The 19560-nt window shown below is 45.8% G+C and overlaps 1 protein-coding gene and 1 pseudogene across 1 annotated transcript in view; both read left to right on the forward strand.

The window, feature by feature from the left end:
* The window catches only part of TMEM47 (transmembrane protein 47), a 346968-nt gene that overhangs the window by 201454 nt on the left and 125954 nt on the right, over positions 1-19560 (forward strand). Inside the window, exon 2 of the mRNA XM_085622578.1 lies at positions 13281-13421. Coding sequence (XP_085478704.1) covers positions 13281-13421 — 141 coding nt within the window. The remainder of the gene's footprint in view (positions 1-13280; positions 13422-19560) is intronic.
* On the forward strand, positions 621-1792 carry LOC146805351 (actin, cytoplasmic 1 pseudogene; annotated as a pseudogene).

The raw sequence follows: 19560 nt of genomic DNA on the forward strand, positions 1-19560 counted from the left end.
GCTTTTTACCTCATATTTCATGGACAGTGTTCATACAATAAATCTGGACCAAATTTTAGAATTCCCCATTACTAATGTTGACACACTATCCAGTGATGTAGCGGCGGGGGGGGCGATCTGCCCCGGGTAGCATGAGTCTTAAGGACGGTGATCTGCCCCAGGCGGCATGAGTTTTGGGGTCAGCAGCCTCCCCCAGGGTGGCAAAGACAGGAATTGCCAGCACCCCTCTCGCTCTTACCTGCGGCCGCCGTGGGCATCAAATGCAGGGACCGCCACGGGCGGCTAAAGGTCTAGCTACGCCAATGACACTATCAATATATTCTTTGTAACTTAAAGGCATTCTATTACATGTGAAAGACCTTTGAAACTATAACAATTCACGTTCATAGTTCACAGGTAAGGAAGCAGATGTCTTTTGAGAATTGACCTTAAAAACTTAGGTACCTGAACCTCTTTGCACCCAGACTCCTTTTCTATTAGATAATTACTGGACAGTTTAACAAACTCAAGCTCCAAAAACTTAGACATCCTGATCGCTATGTCGCTCTGAGCTTCCTCACCACTCTTGTGCCTAAGGACCTGTCTCTAATCTCCCCGGATCTGCCCACCTAAAGATCAAAATGGAGGATGATATTGCCGCACTCGTTGTTAACAATAGATCCGGCATGTGCAAGGCTGGCTTCGCTGGAGATGATGCTCCATGTGCTGTCTTCCCATCCATCGTGGGGCATCCAAGACATCAGGGTGTGATGCTTGGCTTGGACCAGAAAGACAGCTACGTTGGTGATGAAGCTCAGAGCATGCGTGGTATCCTGACCCTGAAGTACCCCATCGAACGTGGTATTGTCATCAACTGGGATGATATGGAAAATATATGGCACCACAACTTCTACAATGAGCTCCATGTTGCCTCAGAGCAACATCCTGTACTTCTAACTAAAGCTCCACTCAACCCCAAGGTCAACAGAGAAAAGATGACACAGATCATGTTTGAGACCTTCAGCCCCCCAGCCATGTATGTGGCTATCCAGGCTGTGCTATCCCTGTATGCCTCTGGTTGTACAACTGGCATTGTGATGGATTCCGGTGATGGTGTCACCCACACTGTGCCCATCTATGAAGGTTATGCCCTGCCTCATGCCATTCTGCATTTTAACTTGGCTGGTCGTGACCTGACCTGACAGACTACCTCATGAAGAGCCTGACCAAGAGGGGCTACAGCTTCACAACTACAGCTGAAAGAGAAATTGTGTCTGACATCAAGGAGATGCTCTGCTATGTTGCCCTGGACTTTGAGCAGGAAATGGCCACTGCTGCTTCTTCATCTTCTCTGGAGAAGAGCTATGAATTACCTGATGGTCAGGTGATCACCACTGGCAATGAGAGGTTCAGGTGCCCCGAGGCACTCTTCCAGCCATCCTTCCATGGTATGGAATCCTGTGGTATTAATGAAACCACATACAACTCTATCATGAAGTGGGATGTTGATATCCAAAAAGACTTTCATGTCAACACAGTGTTGTCTGATGGTACCATAATGTACCCCAGTATTGCAGACAGAATGCAAAAGGAAATCACAGCTCTGGCACCAAGCACAATGAAAATTAAGATCTTTGCCCCACCTGAACACAAGTACTCTGTCTGGATCTGTGGCTCCATCCTGGCCTCCCTGTCCACCGTCCAGCAGATGTGGATCAGCAAGCAAGAATAGGATGTATCTGGGCTTTCATTTGTCCACCGCAAGTGCTTCTCAATAACTGTAGCACAATGCAACTTGACAAACGTAACTTAGCAAAAAGAATCAAGATGAGTCATGGCTTTTTTACTTTGTTTATGAAGCTTGACTCAGGATTGAACTTATGTGCTCCAATGATGGTATATGAGTGAATAGATGCAGATGTTGCCTCAGTTCAGAGTATCATAGTTGCCTTTGGCGTGGTATCTTGGTGTAAGTATGACCTCCACCACTTCTAAATTTGAGCGGCTGCTACCCGTTATGTTTCCAGGTTGGACTTGATTGTCGGGTACTAGTGAGGATTGATGTGTTGGAGGGGATCTATCTACCGTTGGTCCGGGAGGAAATTTTGTCGCCTGTTGATGCTGCATGTTAATGCTGAATGTAGCAGTGGACAGTGATTGCGTATCGGCCTCTGCTTGTGTCCCTAAAGTTGTAGACAGTGGTGTCAGCCCAGGGACAGGACCAGTCCTCACATCTGGTCCTTCCATATGCTTATACTGAGTTGCTTTTGTGTGGACTACCACCTTCTCCTTGTCAGGAGGAGAGGGGGAGGGGGCATTGGGGGAGATTGCCCCTCGGGCAGAATCATCCACTGAACCATTAATTGATGATTGTTTGCTCAATCGTGGATGGTTTGATGTCATTGCACTGTCCCTCTTTCCTGGTGTCTTTGCCGAAAAAATTGGATAGAGCTTAACTGGACCAGTGGCTGACTCAGTTATATATGTACGAGTAAGGAGGGACGCCACTCTATTTTTGTCTTTCGCCCTTTTTGTGATTTCCTCAATTGTTTATTTGCTTTCCTAGAGAGCGAGCCTTCCTTCTGTTTAATCTCTGTGACGTCATCAGGTTTTTCTGCTATTTGGCAGCTAATTGGAGGACAAAGCGCAACAGGATTGAAAACTGGAACAGAGGATGACAGTATTGTGGAGCAAACATTCCCATGTTCTACAATGCATGGAGGACTTGATTGTACTTTGTCATTCCAAATTGTTCAAATGCATTGTTACAAGACGTTACTTGCCTCTGTGAAGGCTGCCCGGTTCCATGGGGGTTGTACGTAAATCATATATTATTGATAGTATTGCTTGTATTTGAAGTTATATTACCCAACCAGTCTTTTGTATCTTTCGCCTTAAAACACTTGGTCAGTATCTTCAATTTTGTTCCTCTAGTCTCTTATGGGCGCTCCCCAATTAGCTGTTTGAAGGTTTACAAACTTTCTTCTGACATCTGTAAGATGTGGTGCCAACATGTGGGGAGGAAGGGCTTACCTGTACACTTAATTGAAGACATTCAAATATAGTGCTATTGGATGCGCAAATCATTTAATTCCAAGCTGCTGTCAGTAAAAATAAAACACAAACTAAACAGGAAATGGCAAGCACTTTTACGCTCTCTTGAGGTACTATAAAAATTAATAAATGTTTTTCATAAAAGCAATATAACACCAAGTCAATTGTTTTTTAGCTCCACAGAAACAACTAATGTGGGGCCTCGCATGTACTTTATGGAGACTAAAATTACCTACACTATCACAAATGCTTTGTGATGAGAGCTCGGACCATATCTCGGGAAAAACATCATACAGAAGGTTAATGCTATAAATTGCACCTCATCTGTCATAACTGGTTATTAATTCTGCCTCTGAATGTCTCACCTACCTATGATTATACAGGTATATCAAAGTCCATGATGTACTTTCATTTACTGGATGAAACAATTTTACACAAAATGACTCAATTTCCCACCATTCTATTTAAAACATTAGCACAAAATGCCAGTTGCAAAGTTGGGGTACTCACAACTTCAGAATTTTGTTAAAACAATGTGAACTTTGCAAACTGTGAAGCTGTTAAACATTTTTTAAAAGGGCAGTTTTAGCGGCCTCTGGAGCAGCGGGAAATTATGCTCTGCTGAAAGAGACAATAGCAGCACGTGGACTACTGTTTCTAAGCACCTGTACCCCTTTGGAGCCCCCATCTCCGGCACGTCCTTGCAACAGATCTTGCCCATCTCTCTGTCTCCTGCTGTCCAGCACCCCTTGTCCCGGGCAAAATCCAGTTATCTGAAGACCATTTTGCCCCAAAACCATTCCTAGAATTTGAAATTGCCCCAGTTCCCCCTCCCCCTGTAACATCCCGACCTCTGCTGTACCTGGCAGAGTAATTTCCAGACTTACACAGAATCCTGAAGTATGGGATCAGGGACATTGCCTTAGAGGAATACATCAAGCAAAGACCACAAATTATCTGACCATCCGTTTGTATGTATGTATGCATTTGGCATCATATAATGCACACCTATCTATAAATGAATCTTAAACTGTACAATAGAAAGGTAGAACGAAGACGGACAAAGGGAATACATGATAAGAGAGAGGATGCAGTCAAAAGAAGGAGGATTACAACAGAGGCCCTCCATCTGCAATGTCATGAAAGAATGAGAAATTGTATAAAGAAGACTATGGGGCATATTACCAAGCTCCCACCACAACGTCACTTTTTGTTACGTTGTGGTGGCGATAGGGTCAGCGCCCTATTATCAAGGCAGCGTTAAACCACATAACGTGGCTAAAAGCCACATTAAGTCCCTTTACGCTGCCTTGGTAATAGTGCTCCCTTTACGCTAAAATTAGCATGAAAGGGGCGTGCAGTGGGTGTTGCGGTGGGCGTTCATACGCAACACACATTCAGTTCGACGCTGCCACCTATTATCTAGAGAGGCGATTATAGGTGGCAGAGCCGAACTTATGACCAGGAAAATCCTGGTCTTAAGGTGGCGAAATGAGGAGAAATGCTTAATTTCTCCTTGGTTTTGCTTTTTCCATGTGTGCTGCCTTGTGCAGCTCACATGGAAGAAGCAAAATGCCAAGGTTTGTTTATGTACACGAAGGTGTCCCTTACTGTACATAAACAAATCTTCTTTTAAAATGCCATTTTGTAACTTACATGTGTGCTGCATGAAGCAGCACACATATGGTGCAGCCTGGCGCTTTCGAAGTGGCGATGAGAGACGTTAAGCCAAGGAGGCTAACGCTTCTCACCGCCACTTCCTAGATAATATGCCCCCCATGTCTTCCTTCCTAAAGAGCAGGTGTGAAGGAGTATGATGGATATGACTGGAAGGTATTTCTTGAGCCTAGGAGCATACCAAGAGAAGACATAACATATTGTCTTCTTTTCTAATTTTTTTCTCAAGTCTGGGATACTAGGGATCAGGAATTCTTCTCAATCGAGATACAATAGGATCGGGGCTTGTATAGAAGTACTGACATGATTTTCAACCTCAACCTGCCCTGTGCAGCCCTACGGTGCTTAGCATTGTCCCCTTTAATGTTTAGTGTTATGTGATACAGCTTGTTAAATGTATTATCTCTTTTCAGGGTATATTCACAAGGACTATTCTCTGGTTTATCCCCACCTTAACGCATCAAAAGTGGAGACAGAAGTGCACCTCATTCACAAGCCGGTGCAAACTGCAGACATCGCCAGTATTCCCGCGATAACTGCCCCAAAATTTACCTCCATGGTGGGCACCACCAACTAACCCTAATGAGATGCAGAGTAGGCGTTCCTGTGCAAAAACACACGAGAAAACCACAACACCACTTTCACAACGAACTGCCAGATCTGCGATGCAAACCAAAAACAGGCGATAAGCCGCGGTAGCAGCAGGGAATTAACACCTGCCTTTTGCTGGTGTTAAGCAGGACGACAACCTGAAGCATAAAAAGGAGCCCAGCCAAGAGCCACACAGCAAAACCCACAGTCATGCAAACCACGACACTGCCAATGGGCACGCAGCACAACTACATTCAACATGACACACAACATGCCAACTGACCAGACACCACAACACAACTCCATTGGGAATCCGGCCTTGCCATGCCCACAACCCAGCCACGGCATGGCACCACAGACATACAATAGCAGGATGTGAGGAGAGGCATGGTGCAGGCATGTGCAATAGCAGAAAGAGACTAAGGAATGTGAACCTACCCAATGTCAGGTGTAGTGTGTTGGTGCTGGACAGACCATAGAGTGCAAACCACGGAAATGGCCATGTGGAGATCAACTGCTGGTGCATGGAGTGTATTGGCCAGTGGACGCTACCATGTCCCCACAGGCTGTGGGGCAGAACGTGGAAATGTCACATGTTATGTCCCCCCTGCATGCGCGTGCGTAGTGGGCTTGACCTGCGTACGCCAGGCCTGCGTAGGGGTGTGAACAAAAAGCCCGTCGCACTGGTAGTGTTTCTCATGCGGAATGGATAACGCGTCTGCTAGGATGGCGCCTCTCAGTCCGCCATGAGTCCTGCACCGAGCGCGGCAGGGCCTGCGTCCCTGTGTGCCTGCTGCACCCTGGGACGCTGGTCCCCGGACCCGTCATACCTGCCCCAGCGCACCAACGAGGCTCCGCTCACCTGCCTACACCGGCGTGTGTCAAAAAGGGCCCACCGCGTGCCGGTGCAAGCTCCAAGCACCAGTCCCGCGACCTCTGCAACCTCTGCAGATCATTGCTGGCCCGCCGACACTGGCCCACATTACTCCTTCCTCTCTGACATACTCCTGCGGCGTCCTCTTCGGCCCAGTAGGTCCCACATGTGAAACTGTGTCCTGAGTCCTGAATTGCAGTGACCCCAAAGCCGGGGCAGGGGCCACAGCACCGGACTCCCTTCAACCAGTGAGGCATAGTTCCATATGGCAGGCCTGCGACACTTGGTGCCACTAACCCTGTTCAATGCAAGCCGGCGACACGTGGTGTCCCTAACCCTGTTCAATGCAAGCCGGCGACACGTGGTGCCACTAACCCTGTTCAACGCAAGCCGATGACACATGGATGAGGGACCAGGACTACCCTGTGGACCAGAAGGTCCCACATCCAGCACCTAGTCATTAATCACGAACGGCAGAGTCCACACCAGTGAACGCACAGAGAGGAGTAAGAGGAAGATGCAGCTCAGTCCGGATGAAAGCCGGATCAGAGTCACGGTGGTGACCGAACACTATCAACAACTGACCTGGTGCCATCAACCCTGATCACCGCAAGTCCACGTCTTGTGGTGCCACTGAACCTGAGCTACGCAGGCCGGTGGGGCCATCCAACCTATGCTGGGGACACTCGGTGAATGGCCCATGCTGACCGCTGCCTCAGGCCTACACTGCGGTCCAGTCAGTCACACATGTGGAACTGTGTCTTGGGTAAGATGCGGAGGAATCCAAGCCATTAGACACGCTTCATCGCAGGCAGCATCCCCTAACAGCACTGGTGCCACTAACTCTGTGCGCAATGAGTCATGGGCACCATCTGGTTGGACCTTGATGGCATCATGGCCCATGGACTGGTGGTTTTCTGAATCTTCATCTGGCTGGACCGGACTTGGTGTACGACGTGTCTCTTCCATTCATCTCCACCATAGTGACTGTTTCAGCATGGACTTGCCCTCTGCATCATGCCCTGGGGGTACACCTTCCACTGTCCACCGAGACACTACGCGAAAAGGGCCTTTGTCACCTCGGGAACCTGCTCTGCCCTCATGACCCTACCCCAGTGCCCCGCAAGTCAGCGGCCCATGGCGGCAGGCCCATGCAGGACACGTTGCATCCGGGGCTCCTAACTCTGTGCAACACAAGTCATGGGGCCTTTATGGTTGAATGGTTGTGTCCTTTACGATGTACACTGTTGTTGATTTCTGACTGCACCAGGCAGCCCTTGCCGGCTGGTGTGCACACACCCCACACACATCCAACACAGGTGTCACTTGGTAAGTGTGCCTATTAATAAATGTGGCCGTGCGCACGTGGCTATAGCCATTCACACCATCTGAACAAGTGTGTCCGTGTGTTCATTGTGTCAGCATGATGGGCACGGGCCTGCAACATCACAGTGTGCTGTCTTCAGTGGACGTTGCCATGTCACCTCAGCGCTGGCAGTGGCCCTGGACATGTAGGCAGGGGGAGCAGGGCGTGGTTCGGTCCTTGACCTCAGTAGGAAGTGCGGTAAGTGTGTCTCTGTTTGGGGTGTTGTCACCACCAGGGCCACAGTAGTCAATGTTGCAATGTGGCATGCACCAGGAGGGCGGGCCCGCAGGTACGGGGACATGGCACATGCATGCCAAGTGTTATGTGTATCAGTCCTGCGGATGCATGAGTCTGTTACATGGCCTCATTCGCAGCAGGATCACAGCCAGCCATGGGCTGTACATCTGTGTCTGCCCTGTCTGGACCATTGGCGTACACCCAAGTGGCGCACTCCTTCGAAGGCCAGCTGCACATTGTTGTTGGCATGGCGCTGGACATGCGCGGACAGGCATTAAAATGGTGTCCCGTAGGAGTGCACGTGCTGCAACCGTGCAGCGCACACAAGTGTGGGGGCTCGTGGCAGGGAGGAGCAGCTGTGTAGCAATGTGACACACAGTGAGTCTGCTCATGTGCCACGTGCTGGGCATATCATCCATGATTCCCAGGGTCACAGACGTCCCACCACACCCACGACCGGCCTCTGTACATCTCCTGTATACATGCAGCTGGTGAAGTTACTCTAGGGATGAAAGGTCCTTTGTCTGAACTATCAGGCGGTAGCACATCTGCAGCTCTGAGCAGGAACTTGCGTGTGGCCAGCACCCTCTGAGAGATACGATAGCATTTGCTTGCGACTCCCGCACTATGCACTGCCCGACGTGAGACCAATGTGTACACATCCCACACGCAGAAGTCCCGGGTTGTAGTTGGCGTGCGTGAAAAGGCCTTCACACATACTCCCATCTCACCCCAGGCCTGCACCCGTTGCCCAGCACAGACACTGCTCATTGCACTGAGCTGTGCTATTTCATCCACATTACTGGCGCAGGGCAAGCCAGTGCCACTTCAAGCAGAGCCACTGACGCAATGGCAGACCATTCTGGTCTGGACACATGCTCGACTCCAGTCATGTGGACCTGTACCGTGCACATCTTCTGCATGTACTGGGGGCACTGCCGTTGGCAGTGCTGCGGATCAGTTACCGGCTGAGCTTCTGCCTTGCAAACGTCACCTGCATGCAGTCTGTGTTCCATTGTCGCTCGTGCATATTCGAGTGGTCCATGGATGTCTGCCTCTCCAACGTAACGGTAGCTGACCTGGATTATGATGTGTGTGTGCACCCCCTGTTGGCCCACGACCAGGAGTGTCACCGTGATGCCCATTTATGGCATGCATGGATGTTTGGCATGCAGGCTGGAAACTGGACCTGGGAGATTACACATCGTGTGCAGTGAGCCCATTGAGCCACTACACGATTGGGCTTTGGTGCACATTGGGTCCAGTGGTTGGAGTCAGCACATCTGTCCAGGTCAGTTGATGGATTACATCAACGACATGTCAGATGTGGTGGACGGCGACCGCTCATTGGAGATGTTGGCCTACGCAGCTGCACTCGCGTTCATGTACGAGTGGCAAGGTACCTGCTGCCACAACTGGATGTGACCCATTGCATGTGTCCTAACACATGGTTGCATGTTGGGAATCTAGTCACATGTCCCAAGACGACAGTGGACATGGCTGCATTGGCCAGGACTCATGATTCAGGCGCGGACAACCAACGCGGGTTGGCACTGACTTGTGTTGGTGAGGGACTCCCCCAAGGTGGACATGGGCACTTTCTTACGGTCCTCATTCAGACATGCTGCTGCATTTGTCTGCATATCATGACACTTCTCTTGGCCATACTGACACGCACTTGTTGATAAAGTTTCTGCACTTTCACTTGTCTCCAACTGTGTTGTGTCTTGACTTGTATGCCAATGTTTGTGTCACGGACTCTCTGGCTCCCTGCCATACGTGCATTGCTACCCCATCAGGACTGTGTGTTTGTACTTGTGCTTTATCATGTCCCTGTTTTGTGCTTTGCCAGATGCATATGGCCGTTTACGGTGCACTTATGTCCTTTGTTTGGTTTTGCACAAGTTGGTGTTTGTACCACATTGTGTTCAATGTTGGGGTGCTCTGCTTCCTATGTGTGTGTGCTGCATTGTGTGTGGTATGTCCCTTCAGCTCTGATTTGGCTCACCCTTCTCCCTTTCAGGGAGTGTGGTTTTCACTTCTGTGCTTGTTCAGTGGTGTGATATTGCTGGGTTGTGTGACTTGTGCTCCTGGTTGGTGTTGTTACTCTGGGCATGGTTTGTCTGCAGTTATGCTGTGCTTAATTGTGCATGCGTGCCATTGTGCCCATCTCCGAACGTCCTCCCAGTCCCTGCTGGTTTCTCTCCCTGTTGCTGTTGTGTCTGTTCTTTTGGGCAGTTTCCGGTCCCCTAGTCCTGCCACCATCTCCAGACTGATGTGGTGGACCCCATTTCCTCCATGCCATTCAGCTCCTGGTGTGGCACTGGACTCCCACCTCTGCTGTGCATTGCTGCCTTCTTGTTGTTGGAGTGTTTCTGCTTGTTTGTGCCTTTCGCATCATTCCAGAAGTTCTGGTTTTCTGCCATTAGCCTCCACCGCTCTCAGGCTGCATTCACCTTGTCCAAGATAGCCTACCATGTACAATGGTTTGTTGCCAATGGGGCTGGTGGGGTTGTCTGCTGGCTCGGGTTGCCTCCATTGTGGTTGGCTGTTGTTTTCTGTTTGGTTTGTCTCTCTTTTTCAGGCTTTTGTTGTGCTTATTCCCGCCTGCCATGTGTTTCACGGGCCTGGCGGCGCTTATCCCTGCTTTCCTCATTGCGAATTGGCTCATCACACATTTTCTGGTGTTGTGGTTTGTGTTTTTATCTCTGTCAGGGTGGTTGTATTGCGGATATTGGCCGCGTTTTCGGCAGACTATCGCATGCTACCGCCGTGTTGTGAATTCCACGTTAACACTGGGTTATTTTCCCGCGATAGGCTGCGATGTGTAAAGTTGCGTTAGCATTTTTTGGTGATGTTTAGCACACGTTCTTGTGAATATACCCCTTACTGTTGCACTTTTATACTATGCTGAGAACACACAAGTCTTACACATGAAATCCTTGGAGGACGACAACCAAAATGTAAAGTTTAAAAGCTATTACTAGCTGAAGTAAGCCAATCTAAAACGAAAAGCTTAATGGTTGTGATGAATTGTACCGAACTCATCTATTCCCATTGAACAGGCATTTTAGAAAACTGCTCAAACCCACCTGGTAAGCTTGTAATTAATACAGGAGTCTACATAGCAGATATGTTTGGTTGAATGGAAAAGGAAATTATCTACCAACTCAAGATTCATAAAAAGTTATTGAGATAATTTTTTCATACCTATCTTTTTCGCATAACATACTGTGAGCATTGGACTGAGTTTCCGAGAATTGGTATTCACATGGAATACAGGGTTTTCTAAATGAGACAGATCATTCTCTCTTAGCAATCTCATTCAAAATACTCATTTCACATAAGAAAGTGTGTGCCGTGTGCATTAAGGTGCCCTAGCCTATTTGTGTAGATGTATGTGAGCAGTCAAGACTTAACTCAAGAGATGGTACAACACAGTGCAGCACAGGTATAACAGTTGAAATACAGTATACGTGTTTGGTCAAGGGCTGTGTATACTCAAAAGTTTTCATAACACATTTATAATATTTATATTATAAACTGACTAAAATCAATGAAAGGTACAACATATGATCCACAACACAATAATACATGAGCTATTTATCTGAGTAGAAGAATTTCATTCTCTAGTGGGGATACTGTACACAGTCGTAGCAAGTGTACACAAAACGCAAGGCTATAACAAGGCCCCTTTGCTATACACTATATTGGGGCAGATTTACAAACCCCTTGTGCTGCCAGTGTGTCACTTTTTGTGAGGCACTGGCAGCGTATTTCCCTGATCCATATTTAGAAGGACAGAAAAAGCCACCCTGCTTGGCTTTTCCTGTCCTTGTAAATATGGCCCAGTTACACGCAGCACTTAGCGTGAAAGGGATGTCCCATGGGTGTTGCTGTGGGTGTTCCCAAGCAACACCCATGGAACGAGACACATTTTCAGATTTAATAGGAATCGTAAATCTGGAAATGCGTGTGAATGCTACGGAGGCGTAGGGAGGCGCAACGAGGAGAAATGTATTAATTTCTCCTCGTTTTTGTTTCCTGAATCTATTCTATTAGAATGAGGAAATCACCTCTAATGATTGTTTTTGTGCAGGAAAGGCACCCTTCCTGAACAAAAACAATCTCCCCAACGACACAGGCATCCTTACACCGTGGTGCAAGGGTTGGCAGCAGTTTGTGCACCAGCACGGGGGAAAGCACAGAGATGCGACATATTGTTGTAAATATGTTGCATCGCTGTGCTTTCCAAACTAACGCTGCACAGCACAGCAAAATGACTTGCTGCACCGTGCTGCGTTAGTTTATTGTAAACCTATATTGTTTGTGAACATCTGGCTCTGATGAGCCTGATCTTTCAGTAGCCAGATTTTGTCTCGTGGTGAGATGTCGAAAGGTAGAATACAAAATTAACATATTAAACAGCTTACAATGAATAATATAGACTTTAAAATAAACACTGCCCACTAAATCCTGAATGCACCCCACAACCTAAAATAATTAATAAAGTGATTTAAACACAACAATCATATAAACCAATAATTATGTTATTGTAAAAATACATGAAGGTATAAAGAATCAATATCCAATTTACAAATTAACATAATTAATAAATTTAATATCAGAGATTATGCTTTTAAATTAAAACACTACTCACCTCATCCCCTTATGAATCTCACAACTCAAATATAAACTTAAGACCTTATTTAAAAATATAATAAAATGAAATAACAATTAAAAAATGAGTAATTAACACGCATACCAATTAACATATTTAATTGTATAGTTTAAATAAATAGACTATCTACCCAATCCTCCAGTAAATCCAACAACCCCAAAAATGATATATTACTATACTATTATTTCAAATTAATTTAGAAGTAATTTCACATTAAAGCATGAAAACATAACACAATACAATGAAAAACTTAATACAAAGTCAATAATATAATAAACAATATTCTAAACTTCAGTATTGTAACAATCTAAAAATTATATACTTACCTACAACATTTATGTTCATAGTGTTTCAGTAGTTACAATATTTTGACCACGTTATTATGGTATGATAATATTTTGGGGTCGTTATTTAGGAGGACCTCCTCAAATATAATAAGAAAACTACATTCTCAACACCATATGTATGAATATGTATTCCTATTGAGGTAAAGTTGGTAGCAGGCTCTTTGGGTACGCTTTGTTAGTGTTGTCGGGTCTCTTTTTTTATGCTCATGTATCACAGTGTAGCATTTATGTTTGTGCTGCTAATGACTGGGCACTATTTGTGCTTGTGCTGCTCTTGTTTGATATTCTGACTGTAACCATGTATGCAATCTATGCCTGCTTTTCTTGTGCCATGTGCAGACTGTAGTAATTTTTCCATCTCTTACACATGTTTACATCAATTGTTATTTGTCTTCTCTTTTTATTGTATAAATTCAGCAGTCCGCTTCCTATTACTTCCAGATTACGAGTGTTGTTTTTATCTCCCCTTCACAGACTGGCAGATTGCTACGCTTGCGCTACTTTTGGGGGGTGCTGCTATCATCCTCATTTCTTTCCTGGTGGGATTGATTTCCATCTGTCTTGGATCTCGGAGGCGGTTCTACAGACCGGTGGCAGTCATGCTTTTCGCTGCAGGTATGGAAATTAATTACTTCTGTCACTGTATTAAAATGTCACCGGCACATCTTCCTGTTCAGCAGTGGCCAGAGATCAATGGATTCTTCTAGGAGCCCGGGGCATGCTCAGCGGGGCGAACCGGTATGCACTGGCTAGGTTAAATGAGCAGAATACCATGAATTCGAACACCCTTTAAAAACCGAATTAATATGAAAAACGATTTGCAATACTGCGGGGCTGGTAAGGGTTAAAGGCCCTGACTTTTTACAGGGTCAAGGAAGCAGATTAGGAAGCAGCAGGAAACTAAGTCGGCTGTCTGTCAGTAGGAGGGAGATATGTTAATTTCCGTTACCTTTTAAGATAACAGTCTATGTGAACATAACACAAACATTGAGATTATTTTTTTAGAATATAGAATTATTTACTTGATGTTTCGTTCTTTGAAATAACAAAGAACATACACCATAAATAATTTTTGCTTTTAGGTTAGTATCTTTTAAATCAATTATCTTCACTCAAACACTCATTGGCAAAGCCAATAGATCTGGCTTTAGGCTGTCTCAATGCGTGTTTTGTTTTGTCATTCTTTTGAAAAATGGTATTGTTCTCAGGGCTGCTGAGCCATCGGCAATCTAAGATAAAAACTTTGGCTAAATGCAAAATATTTTTTGTGTCTCTTATATCACACATTGCCATAGTAGTCTATGCATTGAATAGAAGTACTTTGAGTGAGGACCATGGCAGAAGTAAACTGACCCATTTCCCCATGCTGTACACTATAGTCGCTGGAAGAATTATGTGATCACACAAAAACAGTGCGGGCAGGAAAACAGACCAAAAGCCTGCTCCCAGCAGTCATTAGCATTTCCAAAGCTCCTGCCGGTTGGGAGCAGAATTCTGTTTGCTCCGCGTGGCGGCAGTTTTGAAAATACTCCCACCAAGCGGAAGCAAATACAGGTCAGCTATGTCCCAAGGGTGGGCACCCAGGGACATAGCTAGTGAGCCGGCCCTGGGACGTGGGGGTCCCAAGGGCCATTAATGGGTCAAAGAGGGGAACCACGTTCACACCCTCCCTTTTACTTAGTTTCGCAGCCCAGGGGATGGAGTCCCCAGACCCGAAAGCGGCCTGGGGAGTGAGGCTGTGTGCCCACTCCCCCTCAAAAAGAAGATGAGCCCCGGAGGTTGGAGTCGCAGGAGCCAAAATCAGCCCAGGGAGGGGGGCAGCAAGTCCTTACCCTAAAATAAGATGTTGAACCCTGGGGAATGGGGTACCCGGGGCCAAACTCATCATAGGGAGGGGATGCCATGCTTGCCTCTCTCCCTGAAAAAATAAGCTCACCTCCCCCCAGGCGATGGCCTTACCCTGTGGGGTTTGTACAAAACAAGTGCGGGAGGTCATGCTTTGCTTTAAAAAAATAATTTTGCTGTGGATTTGCAGATCCTCTGCAAATTTGTGGCAACATTTTTTAAAAACGATTTGCGCCCTGGCAAGGTCCCTCTGGGACCCCACTACCAGGCTTAGGGGTCAGGGTACCACATATAAAATATGTGGTACCTTATGTCTTTTTTACAAACTTGTTGGGACTCTTGACTGAGCACCCAGTCCTAAGATGGCTGTGACCACTTCCTAGTGGAGGTGGTGGCAGACAATCAAATCTTAGTTTGAGGTCTGTGGGGATCCACAGATCCTCCGCATCCGTAGAAGAACAACGTTTTTAGGCATTGATTTCCCAAAAAACTACTAAGTGGATTTATACCAAACACAAAAAACCTCTCTCTGGAGCAAGATCTAACTTTCTGTTAAAGTTGGTGAAAATCCGATCAGCGATTTAGGCTGTAGCGGTGTCTATATTTCCTACGGCATAATGAATGAGTAAAATGTGTTTTGGGGCCCCCTTTTTTACTTCCACCACGCTTGATCACCCCAAGTCTCTTCATGCCCAAGCTAGTTAAAGAGTACCACTATTTTGGAAATTTTGTTGAAGATTTGTCAAACGGTGCCAAAGTTATTAGCAACACAAAAAATGTAATTCCTATGGGAACATAATCCTAACTATATAGCTACCCAGCAGCGACTTCAAATGACATCACTGATTACATAACTGTTGACATCATCAACAGAACCACTCACACATTCACTCACACACCCACACAATCACCCATACCCCAATCACACACCCATACAACCACCCAAACACCCACTCACTGAACCATTGAGCCACTCACACAGCCACTCACTTCCCTTACACCTTCTCACACAGCCATTCACTCACCAATATAGTCATTCAAACAGTCACTCATTGACCTATACAACTACTCACACGCCCACTTATTTACCCATACAACCACTCACACACCCAGTCACTCACCCATACAGTCTCTCAACAGAGCCACTCACACACATACAACCACTCAGACACCCACTCACACACCCATACACGCACTCACATGTGTAATCACTCACCCATACAACCATTCATATAGGCACTCACACTCCAATGCAGTCACTCACACAACCAATCAGTTAACGAAACACCCACTCAAACAGGCACTTGATCACACATACAACCTCTTACATGTACAGTCACACACCCATACAGCCACTCACATATCTATTCAAAGACCCACACAGCCACTCACACATCTATGTACCCATCAATAAAGATACTTACAAGCCCACTCACTCATCCATAGAGCCACTGACACAGCCACTCAGTCACCTATACAGCCCCTCACACAGCCCCTCACTCACCCATATAGCCACTCACACGCTCACTCACTCACCAATACAGCCAATCACACACCCATGCTGTTATTCACACATCCACTTATTCACCCATATAGGTACTCACACACCTACTCATTCGCCAATACAGACACTCAGACACTCACTCACACCCTTATACAGCCACTCAGACATCCACTCACACACAGATCCACACAGTCACTCACATAATATATGTTAGAAATAGTATCACTCATTAGTAATACACAAAGTACAGTAATGCAAAAAATGTCAGTACCTTAGAATTTATGTTTAACACTCACAAACATTTAAATAAGCATTCACTATCACTGGATGATGTCATCAGTGATGTCATGAGTGATATCATTTGAGATGTCATGAATGATGTAATGAGTGATGCCACTGACAATGTCATGAGTGATTTAATAGATGAGATCAAAAGCAGTGCATTGCGGTGTCATAAGTTATGATTAGCTCAGGTAACAATAACTGCTGAATTTCACTGATTTTGTACGAGTGAAATCTGAGTCTAACTATAACATCCCTGAAACCTTTGGCTTTTTTCTGTGAATTTCAAAGGTTTTTCAATGTTAAGTAAGATTGCCAACACAATGCATGGTGGAGGTAGGGGCTGGATGCAGGGCCTGGGCTGCCATTGAATTGCCCACACCCAAGCTTGGTGCTCCTGCCACACTCTTCCATGCCATCCATTGCTCAAGTCCATGCTCCTGCTCCCTCATTACAGCCCTATGTGGCTGTTGTTCTGCCTCTGCCCTTCCCACCCCTGAACAATTAGCTTGCTGCCCAACCACCTCTTCCCTACCCTCTGTTGTTCGAGTCCATGCAACAGCCTCCTCCCTCCTGCCATGCACGGTCCGATGTGATGCCACTGCCCTCCATTTAGCTTGATGTCCCTGTCCAGTTCTATTGCCCTCCATTGTGGAATTTTATACCCCATCATTGTACTCCTGCTTAGCCCCGATGCTTAGTTTGCTGCCCCTACTCTCCTTCCCCATGCCCTCCAATGTCTGTGTGCATGCCCATGTGGTCAGTTTGCTTCCCCTGACCCCCTCCCACCTTCACTCTGGTGTCTGTGCATATGCCATTATAGTCTCACTGTTACACTCCATGGTGTGTTGTGCTTCCAGTGCTCATCCTACCTGCCTCCCATGGTCAGTTTGCTGCTTCTGCCCACCCCTTAGCCCCTGCCCTCTATTTTCTATGTGTAAACTCCTATCCCCTCCCTAGTGCCTTGTATGGTGTGTTGACGTACCCCTGCCACCTCAGTCCTGCCCTTAATGGTCTGTTATGCTGCAACTGTTCCTCCTGTCGTCTGTCCGGTATGGTCGTCTTGCTGCCCTTGCCTCTTTGCCCTCTGCTCTCTGTTGTCCATGTGCATGGCCCTGTCCCCTCTCCATTGCTTTCCATGCTCCGTAGTGCTGCACTGGTGTCCCGCTTGCCCTGTGAGGTGTATTGTGCTGCTGCAACCCCTGACGCCTGCCCTGTAAAGTCAGTTTGGTGCCTCTGCCCATTTTCCTCCTGGCCTTTGTCATCCAAGTCCATGTCCCTATCCCATGCCTCCTGCCCTCCGTCATCCAGTTTACCATACTTGCCAATATTTTGAACTTTGTAAGAAGAACATTTTGAAGAAAAAAAAACATTGTGAATTGATTTTATCCATTGACGTACTTTGAAAAAGAGAAGATTTTGGGCAGGAGACAGATAAAAGTTAACCATTTTGGGCTTAAAAACATCGGGAGTCTCCTGTCTGAATAGGGTCTATCGGCATGTATGGTTGTACTGCCACTGTCTCTTCCTTCTGCCCTCAATGGTCTGTTAAATTGCCACAGCCTTATCTTGGCTGTCCTGTATGGTTGGTTTGTTGCCCCTGCACCCCTTTTCCCTGCCCTCCATGGTCCTTTGTGCTGCCACTGCCCCGCCTCCCTGCCCTCAATTATCCAAGTCCTTGCCCTGTCCTCTGCCTCCCAAAAGTATTCTAAAGTATAACTAGATTGCTAACATTCCATATTTATTACAAAAGCGTGTCACGCCTGACGTCATATTGATGTAATAAAAACTGTAATACCTAAACCATTTCCTTTGCATATTTTACAAATGAGAGGGTCTTATTCCCATAGAAATTACGGTTAGTGCTCTAAAAAACTAAAATGAGGTCATATTCTTAAATAGTGACAAAGAACTTTTAAATGATTTCCTATCTTTATGTTTTTTTAACCAGTTGATCACTTGATTATATGTTACACATAGGGGAGAGGATGTGGTGCCCTGTGATTCTGGGCAAATCACTCAATCTCCCCATGCCTAAAATCAAAATAAATGTGTCCTTGTGTGATGCAATTGATGCTCATGTAAAGCACTACAGTACCTGTGGGTCGAATCTACGCTAAATAAAATAGCAAAAAACAAAAGAAATTAAGTGTTCTGCACACTGGTGTCATTGGACTATACTTAGGCTACATTTAGGAGATATTTGTACTATATTTGGGCTCTTTTCTTTCTTTTCTGGTGGCCATCTTAAGAAACGTATTTGAAGCTCCCCCTAATATCCTCATTTACTGCAGTATCCTCAGTAGAAAATGCTTTCAGTTTTCTACTTTGGTTTCATCAAGATGGTGTTCAGATGTGCCACACTTTGGGCATAAGATCAGAATGTTAACACTCTGGTTACTCATTGGAACACTGTAGTAAAGCTGCTGATCACCAGGGAGTTAACTGGCTGTCTGCTGCTGGTGTTGAAAGTGCATATTTCAGTCTGCATGTCAGAATGTGTTAATGAAACCGTAGAGGAAGATATTGGAGAACTCACTTAAAACATTTTCTAATTTTTCTTTCTACAGCACTTACCATAATTTCTGTGACTAAATGACTAAATGAACCCCCTTATTTTGTTCCTACCTAAATTAAATGTTTTAAGTTTTACCAGTTTAATTCAATGAAGATGGCTTTAGGTGTGCCATACTTTTGTCATAAGTAAGACTGTTAGCGCTCTAGTTCTTTAGAACACTCTGGGAGGCTGCAGTAGAACACAATAGAATCAACTGATAGGCTGCTCCTGTTTGAACTACATGTTTTACTGATAATATCAGAGCTCATTTTCATACGGCTTAGAAAGATAGTGTGAATTTAGAAAATATGCTCTCATTTTAGCTGCATTAGCACCTTCCATAGCCTCTATGGGAAAATCATGAGAAATTGTTTTCTCTTAAACATTATTCACAAAATCCAAGCAGACAGCTTTTTCATAGGGTAAAATCACCTTAGAACACACCACAACTAAAATTAGTATGGTACCATCAACAAATGATTGATATTGCAACTAAAATCTGTTATCACCCTTTATACGTTCTCCTTTTTGCGACCCTTACAACCTGCCATTAAATACAATGCATT

The sequence above is a fragment of the Triturus cristatus genome, chromosome 8 (genome assembly GCF_964204655.1).
Source record: "Triturus cristatus chromosome 8, aTriCri1.1, whole genome shotgun sequence".
Taxonomy (NCBI): domain Eukaryota; kingdom Metazoa; phylum Chordata; class Amphibia; order Caudata; family Salamandridae; genus Triturus; species Triturus cristatus.